This window comes from Corvus moneduloides, chromosome 10 (assembly GCF_009650955.1).
Source record: "Corvus moneduloides isolate bCorMon1 chromosome 10, bCorMon1.pri, whole genome shotgun sequence".
NCBI classification, from domain to species: domain Eukaryota; kingdom Metazoa; phylum Chordata; class Aves; order Passeriformes; family Corvidae; genus Corvus; species Corvus moneduloides.
In genome coordinates, this window is record NC_045485.1 from 19,546,872 (window position 1) to 19,559,481 (window position 12,610).

General features: G+C 41.6%; 1 protein-coding gene across 1 annotated transcript; it reads left to right on the forward strand.

Annotated features, from left to right (window-relative positions):
• Positions 1 to 2,868: 2,868 nt before the first annotated feature.
• On the forward strand, positions 2,869 to 9,580 carry AHSG (alpha 2-HS glycoprotein). Its single transcript, XM_032120027.1, has 7 exons — positions 2,869 to 3,147; positions 4,465 to 4,575; positions 5,730 to 5,814; positions 6,655 to 6,818; positions 7,103 to 7,216; positions 8,011 to 8,091; positions 8,943 to 9,580. The coding sequence occupies exons 1-7, from the start codon at positions 2,944 to 2,946 to the stop codon at positions 9,216 to 9,218; spliced, it is 1,035 nt and encodes a 344-aa protein (XP_031975918.1). The 5' UTR covers positions 2,869 to 2,943; the 3' UTR covers positions 9,219 to 9,580.
• Positions 9,581 to 12,610: the final 3,030 nt, after the last annotated feature.

Sequence of the window (12,610 nt, forward strand, 5' to 3'; positions counted from 1 at the left end):
CACCTTACTGTGAGGGTGACTAAGCATGGGCACAGGCTGACCAGAGAGGTTGTAGAGTCTCCTTTCCTGGAGATAATCAAAAGCCACCTGGACATGGTTCTGGACAACTGTTTCAAGGTGGCCCTCCCTACTTGTGCAGTGGGATTGGACAAGGTGACCCCCAGATGCCCTTTCCAAAGTCAGCCATTCTGTGATACTGTGATTCTGTGAAAGTCTTGTTCACCTCAGTGGGGTTGAGATGTCACCTTCTGTGCAGGAGCCCATGGAATTCAGCTCATTTTCTTGTGGTTTATAAGAACTATTTGCAGCCACTACTGCAAAATGTGTTACTATGTCTCAGGCATGAAAGAGAGAGAATAGATCTGCACTGAGTTCAGTGAGAAGTTATCTCTGCAACTGTTGCCTCATGAGTGAGGGTGCTGTAAAAGGGACAGCTGTGATGGGCCACAGGCCTGCAGGGAACTGACATCAGCAATCCCACTTTCGGAGGGAATAATTAGGTAGATGCGTGTCAGTCTGTACCCAAAAGGTGAAAGGCTCCTTTGTCATATTACCTGTAGCCAAACTACTTGATTGTGTTTTTAAACTCCTTTCCCAAACATGAAAACCAAATACAAATTTCCTCATACATATCACAAATCACCCAAAACCTGCTAACTGCAAACATTCCGCATTGCACTGAGCATTAATAATCACGTGGGCACATTTCTGATCCTCTGTATGCCCACAAGGGAAGTTCACACAGTCACCAAGAGGGAAGGGCTTGAGTAAGCCTATAGAGAAACTAAGGAGAGGTACAGTAGGCTTCAAAGTATTTCCTTTTTGTCCTGCTTGGTAAAGGGAATACGGAATGTGAGTGACAATGAAGAGGGAAGAAAGAAGATAATAAATCCTGTTTGCTATTTGAGGTTTTAAGTTGTTCTTTGAAACTGGAACCTGAAGTTGACTGAACTGGGTTATGTATTATATTTAGGAATATGTAGAGATTGACTGCAGGAATGTTATACATTCTACAGTATTTGCAATTCTGAAGTAGAAGGATGTAACCTAAGAAACTGAGTAATGACCACACAAAATTTATAAATAATACTCTAAATCATTCACTGGGATAATTATATGTTGCTCGGGTGAAAAACAATTTCAATCTGCACGTGGTAGAAGTTCACCTCAATGTTTTCATACCAAAAAAAGGAAAAAGGGAATGAAAAGATATATAGGTTAGAAATTGAACTGTGCACTAACAGTAAAGAGTAAAATACTATCTTCCTAAATAAATTTGCTGTGATTCAAAAGATGCCCACAAGGAATACTTAGAGTGTGTTTTTGGAACACCAAACCTCCATTCTTTAATTGTTCCAGGCCAAAGTCAGGAAAACAAATGATCATCCACACAACAGAACAAATGCCAAATAACACCTGCTTTAAGTCATGGAGAAGAAACAGATCATGCTCAGACCAATTTTTTAATGTGAGAGAGAAAAAGCCTTTCTTTTCCCCACAAATCTCTTCAATTTGCAAATCCTAGCATCCAAAACACACCTCACACCACACAACTGAAGCAAATCACCCGATCTTTTTAGTCTCTTCCCTCTCTCCTTCTTCATCATGTAATCTGTCCAAGTGAACCATTTCTATTTACAGTGCTTTCTGTATTCACAGATTCTGGAAGAGAGAGGCGTGACTCAAGACTTCTTCTTCTCCCAAAACTTTTAGCCTCTCTCACAATATTGTGCAAGCTGAGGAGAAATACTTACTATCTAAAGTAAAAAACCCCCGACTTCTAACCATGCCGAAGTCCTTCTACTCATCTCAAACCTGCAGCTAGATCCTCAGCTCTAAAAATGACAACAGAGATTCAGATATGTTAAAGCCAAAAGGGACCTTTACTGTTCTGCAGCCTGATCACTGCCATAACATGGATGGTAGAAACATACTCTGAAACCCCTGCAGGAAAAACATTTCTATGGGTTGGGCCAGTCTGTCTAGCTAGAATCTATCTAGCCAAAGTCATCTCACCTTAAATTAAAGATTGTAAATGCTGGACATATCGTAGATGCTATATTCTGCTGCATAGAATATTTGCTTAAATATATCTTTTAGTTACTCTTTTGTAAATATGTACATTGTGAATGTAAATATAAGATTGGATCCAGCATTCCTAAGCATTTAAGCAGCTAATTTTCCTCTACATTCTCCTTAAAACACTTTGTGCTCTTTAGGATCTTCTGCCAAATCCTCAAATCTGTACAACATATTCCAGAAACATTCCTACAAGATGCCTGCTTTGCAAAATAAAACGCCAAGAACTATTGGACATATTCAGATTATTTAGAGAAAGAAAGAGCTGATGCAAAAGATTTAGGAACTATGCCTCATTTCCTATTCCAAATAAATTCAGTAGCAAAAGTTGCTATTCAATTACATTTACTGTTGAATGTGATCCTTAGAACTACTTAAAATTCCATTTTCTAAATTATCATGTTACTGATCTCACAATTTAAACTGGTGTCTGGTGAGATGTGGGCCCTAACAGAATGTGTCCTGTTTACAAGAAAGCTTAATTAGCACTAGCATCTCTACACATTTAACAGAAGGGATCATATTCCTCTTACATGGACAGTATTTGGTTGGTAGAAGTGTCTAAAAATTGTTACATTTTTTCTGATGCCTTTTTCTTAAGCCGCTTCAGCAGACTTCGCAATATCCTACCTGATAAAATTTACTTTGGCCAATATTAATCAGTCAGCTTGATGTCCTAACATTTACTTTTCTCTTTTGTTGTTTGCAATGGTTCTTGGAACTGGGACAAATATCAGGCGTGTGCTCATGTAAATCTGAGGTATGTACTATATAAATGAGGCCCCAGTTCTTGCTACCTAGCTACCATCTGAACTGTATTCTTAGATCTTTATTTCTGAAAGGGATCAGTTTTCCTCAGGTGCCATGAAGGCACTAGTAGCTTTAATATTGCTTGTTCAGCTTCCAATTCACAAAGCTGTACCAGCAGCTCCCCCTGCTCCCTTGGGCTGTGATGACCCAGAATCTGTAGCAGCGGCTGAAGCTGCTGTGAATTATATTAATGGCCACAGTCATCATGGATACAAGTTTGCCTTAAACAGAATCGAGGATATCCGCGTGGTACCCCAGGTAAGTGAGGAGCTTGCAGGCAGAACACTGTGTTCACCTGGGGATGCTTGGAAATCACCACTGCAAGGGCCTCCAAGGGCTGTATCCTCACATGGGGAAATCAGCATGGCTCTGTTGATTTAAATGGGGCAAGGACACCTGGTAGCAGTGGAGAATCCAGGTCATTGGAATGTATCTCTCAAAGAGCAGAACAGAGGGGAGAGAGAAATGTTCAGACATTTTTGTACAATGCAAGAAAGGGCTCAGTTTATAAACGCAGCACGTTTGCTAGGGCAGATCATTCCACGTGCTGATTCGTGAGCCCAGTAGCTAATCTGGAGAAAAACTGAGGATAATCTTTGACATGCAGGTGATTATTTATTGGCTAAATACATACCTATCATAACTCCATGCTATTAGTGAATTGTAGTAGGCATTAATTTTACCTAATGTCCCATTGAGCTGCCAAGGGTTCTAAATGGAAAAAACAGTGGCTTATTTTCCCTAAGATCTATTGCCATCATTGTAGGCATCTAGAAAGGCCATAAAAATGGTCATGAATACAATGTATGTGCCAGTTCTGAACCTTTGATTCTCTTACAACATGGAAAATAGTCCCAAACAATGACATGAGTGAAACTCCATGGCTGTTTTCTAGTTGTTATGAAAGAGAACATACCAAAGTAATTTAGAAAAGACTACAACAGACATAAATGAGATTAGAAGTGTGTCCAGAGTTACCCACACAAAAACACCGGTGGCATTGCTTTGCTCATATTAATGCTTTTATGCTAAAATGACTTAATGGGTTTAAATGGAATCACTCATGACTCAAACATCAGAATTAGTCTTGGACCTGGGGAACTTAAGGAACTGGGTCTTATGTTACAGATGCAAAGGAACTGGTGCAGTTCTGTGTAATTCCAAAGGACTAAACGAGACATGTCACTGTTCACTAGTGCTTGTTTGGTATCTGGTTGTAGAAACAGGAAATTTTTTCAGCAAAAACAAGCTGTTGATTTTTTAAAACTACCCAACAAAATAAAATTAACTTAAGAGAACTGACTCACTACATACAAGCTGGACTTTCCAAAATTTATGAGCCTGTTCCTTATTAGCTGGAATAAAATCAATGTGATTATCTTGACTTACTCCAGATCTGTAGTCCTGGCTTTTTATGAAGTTAAATAGTAAGGACCTTTTCAGTTACTCTGCTGTATACCTAGAGCTACCCATGACTGTCAGCAACAGAGACCCCAGCGCAGCCCCAGTGAAGAAATCTGGTGATGTTTTGTGAAGAAATTATGACAATTCCACTGGTTCCTTTTTTTCTTTCAGGGGCCAAATAATGATATCATATTTCTTGAACTTGACTTACTGGAGACCAAGTGCCATATTCTCAGCCCTACACCTCTTGCAAATTGCACAGTGAGGAGCTTTGCAGAACATGTGAGTACCTGAACACTACCAGCTGGGTCCAAAGGTACATGTTCAATATGTTGATGCCAGAGGCCAGGCAGACTCCCAAGCAAATGTTTTATCACTGTAACAGCCTATAACCACCCAATCACTTGTAAGCTCCTTGCTGACTTCACTGCCTTCATGCCATGAAAGATTGAACTCCTGGATTTCTTTCATGTCCTGTTATCTGAACAGGACAGATCTCTGCCAACATAACATCCCACATACAGTCCACGAATGCCATGAGGCCTTCTTTTGAGGCTCCAGATGCAGTCCCTTTGGTCAGCCCAGATGTCACTGCCTCATTGCAAACCACAGACAGGGCAGGTTGTGAATCTGTGCAAAAATACCCTTCTCTTGGCTACGTATGGGTTGTTACCTGGTGCAATTCCACGGAGCCATCTCTTCGTAGTTAAGAGTTCAGATGAGCTATTCCCTTCAGATAGGGCTCTGCCTTTGAAGTAATGCTCAGCTGGAATTTACTGGCCTCAGATATTTTGTTCTTATGCAAGTGTGATCCAGCTGTGAGACGCTTTCCCTGACCAAAGCAGTGGAACTGCTGTCTGAGCCTGCTGTTTCTAGAATGGAGCCCAATTCACAGAGCTCACTAAATATGAATCATGATCTACCCCTGTATTCATCAGGGCTCAGATTCTATTTTCCATCTGGGGGGAGGTAACTCTAACTGTTCCCTCTTCCCAGTGACTCCAGCTTTGCCTTTGACATCTCCTCCCTGCTGGATCATGTTGCTCACACAAGGCAGCACACTCTGCTGTTACCATGGCCACTGACCAGCTGAGATTAGTGAGAATGTTATCAAACAGCTCTGTGGAAGGTCTTAATACATAAGTATTCATATTCTTTGCTCTATATGAGAGATGAACCTGTACTAAATGTCCATAATCTTGCTACCCTGGTACTTTTGATACTTTTGAGATCCAGATTTGGATCCAGATTTTGTAGCTCTGATCTGCCTTTTACAAAATAACAGACACCAGGACATGCTTAGCAGTGCCTTTGCCATCAGACCGATATTGCCAGGAATGGTCATCCAGGATCTGCTCTTTTGAATTTAGTGGCCCTTTATCAGAAAATTCAATTTATCTGAACAATGTAACCCTTTGATTTTTGTCTCTCTCTAGGCAGTTGAGGGTGACTGTGATGTCAAACTGCAGAAGGTGGATGGGACATTATCTGTAGTCGCTAGCAAATGCCACTCACATGCAGGTAAAGGCTTTGTTCTGTAGGTTTGAATCTAAAGGCTGGAGTATTATTATAGCAGTGGTTACAATTCAGTAGCTTTTCTGATTCTAAACTGCTGGGTATAAATATGGCATAAAGGACAACAGATAATGGGTTTTCTAAACCCAGCCCCCCTTTCTGGTTTCATTCCTTTACAAACCCACTCTTTCTCTTTGCTCCTCTTTACTGTGACAATTAAGATACTGTAAGGCTAACGGGGGAGCAAGTCCCAGATTTGAGTCTTTTCATTCAGCAGCTTAACCTTAAGAATTTGATTCCTTGTTGGTCTGAGTTTACTTGCACTTGTTGGTCACCAGAGTCCCATTGTCAGATGCAGCTTCTTTACTAAATCCAGCATTTTCAATACTGCCATGGGAAAGCAGATGTCTATTCTGTGTGCTCAGTGTGAGATCTCTTTGCTCTGTACAAGATGTCTTCAGTACTACTGTCAAAACTGATTACTTAAATAACACACACAAACACAACTCCAATAAGTTAAAATATCTTCATTTTTCTACCATTCCTTGTGTGAGCTGAAGCACCTTTTCACTGGTGTCATAGAGAGGTTGCCAGAAAGAAAATATACTAAAAACGGAGTAAGAAGATACAAAATCTGCTATTGAAGTCCACAGCACTTTTCCTTGCAGAAAGATTTAAATGGCCAAGTTGTGTGACACACTGCCATCTATAGCCTGCACTGGAAAAATTCCTGCCACTGTAATTTGGGACAGACTGGTAAACAGTGTTTTGTGTTACTGAATAAGTCTATAATGTCTTTCTAAAAAATTTACAATCTGATCAAAACATGATCTGTTCCTCCTGCAGACTCCAGTGAAGACATTCTCAAAGTCTGCCCTGACTGTCCACTGCTGGCAACTCTGAACAACACAGAGGTGTTAGGAATGGTGTCAGCTGCACTCAATGACTACAACAGCAAAACCACAGATTCTTACCTCAGACTCCTTGAGATTGGAAGAGCCAAAATACAGGTAGTTTCTAGAACTGTGTCTAGCCTTTCATGTAAACAGAATATTTCATCTACAGTAATTGTGCACCGATACCTAGTTATGTTTGCAAACAGATGCAATTTGCTTGCTCCAATTCGCCCTCCTGATTTGCTCTTAATTTCCCAACTATTATGTGTCATTTTAGCCACAGGATTCCCTTTCACTCCAGTGGGAGATGAAGCCACAACATTTGCCTTTTATCTTTTCTTAGCAGCTCTGCAGTTTCCGAGTGCAAAGTCAGTTAAACAATTTTCCTGTTTTATCAGTATCACCCAGTGCACACTGTTGTTGCTGAGTTTGCTGTGGGTGCCACAAACTGCTCTGCAGGAGAAGCTAAAGCCAATGTGGGGGCTTGTCAGCTGCTGCCTGAGGACCAGTCTGTGAGTATGGCAGCACATCATCCCCAATCTCCCCAGCTCTGAGCTAGAAAAGCAGCATCATGCTGGGATGTGCTTGCACTGGAGCAGGAATAGACCCCTGTGGGGATCAAAGTGCAAGAGATACGTACCACCATGATATGCTTTTCAATATATCATTCCTAAAGCTGTATCACACCTTTCTCTTCTCTCTGAGGTATCTGGACTGAATTCTAATGGATTTGAATATATTTGAAAAAGGCTTGAGGACCAGAGACAGAATATTTTTAATCAACAGAATATATATTATTGTTAACTCTTCTTAAAATGAGCACCTGAGACAATCAGGCTCTTTGTACTGGGTAGTACACAGTCACATAAAAAAAAAAAAAAGCAGACTGTTTCCTCCTCCTACAATTCCAGCGCTCTCAGCATGCTTTGTTCTGATATATAGGCTCTTGAGAATTATACTGTATACTTTACCATGTTAAAATTCTTCTGTTTCTGATGAAACGGAGTCCTAAGCAGTTTTAGGGGGTGGGAGCTTTTTACCTAGATTCTTCTATATTCTTTCCCTCTCTCATATCCAGACATACAAAGGATCTTACTCTAAAAGAATACAGGAGTTTCATTTATTTGCTGCTTATGCATTTAAAGAGCTTGGCTTTTGAGCCCAGAAGGCTAAAAAGCAAGCACTTTACAGCTCAGGTAAAACATGAGAACAAGTAGCCATTTCTAAATGTGCTGAAATTAAAAATTGTAATGCAATCCCCCTCTATTTTCTAACTGTTTCTCTTGACTGTGTTCTGCTTTACCAGAATTTTGGTTTCTGCACAGCAGTGATGGTAAAACGTCCCTCAGAAGACCTTCAGGTGGACTGCCAGTTGTATGGACATCAGGTACCAGCTCCATATAGTCCCTTGCTTTCCTAGCAAGGGGTATCCTAGCCTCCTGGTACTGTTACAAGTCATCATCTTGAGTTTACTTCTTTCACTGTAGGCTGCATTAGCTATCTGTGATAACTTGAGTTTAACTTTGTATCCTAAAAGCCAAGGTAGGGTAGCTCCTGATTATCCTACGGATTTCTGTGCTGGGAATTATGTCATGTCTGCCATCCATGCTTGACTCAATTTGTCCTCCTGACTATGTGGGAGATTTGCATGCGTAGCAGGGCAAAGGGAACGAAACTCTGCTCAGCTAGAGGGATGGGGCAGATAAATGGAAAACAGAAATCAGCATTGTGAGGCTGGAGGCTTTTAGTCCTTAGACGTGACTGATTTCAGGGACCTTGTCCTGCACTGCTGTAGCAAGGGGAAGGAAACATGCACTTGACCTGAGTACTCCCCAGGTATTTTAGCCTACATTTGGTCTCCGAAGGACTAGGTGTGGCTGAATACTTCCTATGGACAACAGCTCTTGGTAACTCAATAGTAATTAGCTGTCTTACAGGTATGTGAAAGAGAAAATGAGACAACTGGTCTTGAATATTTTGCCAGCTGTGCAGGTGGCCCTGAAAGTTCATATAGCACAGAATTTGGTCCTAATGATTCACTGGCTATAAAAAATGTGTTCCTGGTTCCTGTGCATGTGTTCAAATGCAAATCAGGCTTCTGTGACGGTCAGGAACATTTGAACTTGGGTTGAAGGCCTATAGCTAGTTAGGAGCAGGGTACCTAGTAAGGTGTCAACGACCTGTATGTCACAAGCCCCAAATCACTGAAAACCAACACAAACTGTTTTTCTTTTCCAGCCTGGAGTTACCTATGCTCATCCAGGTCAAGATACATCAGCAGGACTGGTGCCCAGTGCTGTAGGCTTCACAAACCATAATCTTAGGCTTTCCCACAATAACCCTGTTGCATCTGAATCCAGCTCTTCAGAAATTTTACGTTCCATGCTCTCAGCAAAATCAGTAACAAAGAGAGCAGTTGCAGATGCTGCTCAGCATGACAAAGTACCTCGCCCAGTTGGCTTTGTGCCTCCTCCTCCTCCCTGCCCTGGGAAGATTCACCATTTCGATATCTAGGCTGTGTTTCAGACATGAAACGCAGCCAAACTGAAGGATCAGTGCAGCAGCAGCAGCAGCAACACACAGACCATAACATCGAGTACAAACAGGTGAGAACACTTGACTCTGAGCCCGAATGAGTTTTACCCTCCAGAGAGCAGAGCCGTGGTCAGGGTCTTGCAAAGGCCTGCTCCAAAATATTGATGATTACAACATATAGCAGTAGTTTACTTTACATACAAGGATTCTCTAGTTAAAATACAAGAAAATATTGTTTCAATGAAACTGTTGTAAGGGCTATACAACAGTTGTAGCTTTGTGATAGAAACACCACCTGAAAGGTTAGTTCACAATAAAATGTTCAGTGCTTTGCTACCTTCTATCTGTATCTATTTTCATTTAGTTGTCAAGTATCTCCTTCACAGCATTATGAGTCATATTCTGGGCTTGATTTCAAAACCACTAAGCTCCTGCACTTCTCATCAGCTTCACTGGGATGTGTGGGTGCTGAGCACTGCAGAAAATCAGGTCAGTCCTCTCTTTTGATCACACATCAATAACACTAAAGAAGTGGCAGGAAAAAATGTATTTTTCCCTTCCACCTGTAATATTTTCTAGCATGTACCTACTTTTGATATCCACCAGAAGTACCTCAAAACTTTTGGACATGGCATAAGAGCATCCATGTCTATGAAAAGAACAGAGAATCAGGACATACTCATTGCTGGCCAGCTGAAAGTATCAATCCCTGCAGCCAAATACGTGTGTATTGTCTGTCTTCCAGCAGACACACAGGTGCAGTACAATCATGGAGTCCTGCATGGTCTGTGTGCATATGAGGAAATGCCAATTCAAGGGAATAAAAAATATATGACAGACATGTATCTCATAAAACAGGGCCCAGACAGTGATGGCAATATACCATTGTCCTAGCAGTCAAATCTTCCCTGAATTTCTGGCACATGTTAGAGGCAGAATCTATTCTAGGTAGAGAATTAATAAGAGACTGGGGCCAGAAGGATCTTTACTGCCAGCCAGACTGGAATTCTGCAGGCCCTGGGGAGCAGTCTCTAAGACAGTCATGAATCTTTAACCAGGAACAGCACTTGCTACAAGATAATTATCATGCAGGCAGCAAAAAATTGCAGAACACATGTAATTTCTGAACTGTTTCAAATAACCTGTCCTGTTCTCCTAGTTAAAACCCTCCAGTACTCAGTAAGCAACACAACTAACGTTTGCTCTTGGTGATAGAGCAACAGCTCACAATACAAAAAGGTTCTGCTCTGCTGTGTTGATGGGGAAGGGAAAAGCCATTGGCACTTGCACCAGTGCTTCAGCTGGGTGTGTAAAGTAAAGGCAAATCAGCCTAGACTCTATAAACCATGGTCTAATGTGATGGCAGCACACTGAGGGCAAGCTCTCCCCATGAAGGTATCTGCTCTCACATTTCAAGCAAATGCTGAGTTTTGCAGGAAGCGTGTTGTGGGCAATTGCACCAGCCACAGCCAGTCAGTGGCTCAGGGAGTTTTTGCTTCTCTGTAAAGGAAAGATTCCAGTATGTCCTGCATGCAGCCATTCCTTCAAAAAGTTCTAGTACTAAGCTGTAGAAACGTGTTAATGCAGTAAGATACGTGATCTTCCCAACTCGCTGCACGAGACACAATACAGGATTCAATGAAATGGCAACTATTATGTTTTGCATCAGTGTAACACCAGATACGTGAGACTTTTCAAAACAAGGAATCACCATAACTAAGCCATAGAAATTGTCTTGTATATACTGAAATAGGAACTACATCGTAGAAGAGAGGGTGTTTTCCAAGCTTAGAAAATTTCCTGATGGCAGAAACAGTATGTTTCTAGAAGGGATCCCTGCCCCTGGGGATCTCTGAAATCCAGAAATGCTGCATTTTCTTGTTGCCTTTTGCAATCACGCAAAGCAAAGATATGTAGCAGAAACATCTGCAGGCTTCATACTTCACAGATGTTCTCCTACACCTGGTGTAACCACTCCCTTGTTTTCTAAAACAGGAAGAAAAAAATTTTTCTCTGTATTCCACTTTGGTAGCTGTACATCATCTTCTTTCTCCTTAAGAGAGTTCCTTAAGAGTGCTCCTCTTAAGGACACATTGTCCCCCCTTACAGATCTGTTTTCCAAAGTGATTGCTTTGAAGCAGTCACTTTGTCTGCCACCAGTACAGCTCCCTTTTCATATGCCTGGGCCTTAGTAACAGATTCAGTATTTAACAATCGATTCCCTGGGCAATGAGAGATATGAAATGGTGGTACGTAAAATACAAGTGCCTCCTCTCTTGAAATGCAGCATGAAGAGCTTTGCCAGGTCTGCATCACTGGCTGACAATGTTTTTCAGCTTTTTCAAACTGTGTTTTGCAAAAGCATATGTACTTTGCTGCTTTGGTTGGACATGCTCAGATTTCCCAGCTGTGTCCATGTTTTGAGGTCAGCTACTTCAACAGAGAAATATTTCCTTTCCAGGCAGAGGAAGAGTACAAAGAACAGAGTCAGGGATATAACAATTCCCTATTATAAGAAGCACCGACACAGCCAGTACTAATTGGCACCCATCTCCATAGAAATGCCACGCACTGTAAGGATAAAGAAAATGAGTTATTATCCTTTAGCCGCAGGGGGAGCATCCCCAGGCACAAGGAACAATGTGAGAGAGTCTGCATTGCTGCTTCTGCGGTTCCTGTACTATGGCTACAGCAGTGTTTCTCAACATTCACCCCTCGTATCCCTTCCCTCCGGGATACAGTCCGTGCATTATCCCTCACCCGACACATGAGGGGCTCTTTCTAGCAGCCATGTGCCCCTTCTGTCCTGCTTTTGGAGTGTTGCACCTCTGCCACCAAATAAATTCTTCTGAGAAGAGTTTCAGCTGCAGTGCTGTTGCAGGTCTTCTGGCTGTATGTATAATCCCAGCTTTCTGTGGACATTCCCTGGGACACATTCTTCTGTCTCCTAGATGCTTTAAACACTTCTGGGCTAAGATTCTTTACACAGTCGATAAAAAAAATGACAATATAGAAATTTTTAGCTACCCCAAACATCACAGCAGTATTGAAGAGACAATTATGCCCTTTACTTGCACTTTTTCTTCCTCATTCAATATAACTTCCAAACCTAAAGGTACTTGGTGTCCACCAACAGAAAGCTGCAATCGCAGAGTCCCATGACAAAAAATAACAGCCAGGGAAATGGTAACCCAATTTCTGGTATCCTTCAAGATGAAATGCTGCAGAATTGCCCCTTAGTAGAAAACCAGTGACATTCACTGGGATTCTTCCCAAGTAATGGTCACTGTCACTTTTCCAGATCTTCAAGATAGGAGCTACTTGTAGAGTTATTCCTCCTTGTCTCCAGCATGGAGTTCCTGACAGGTTGT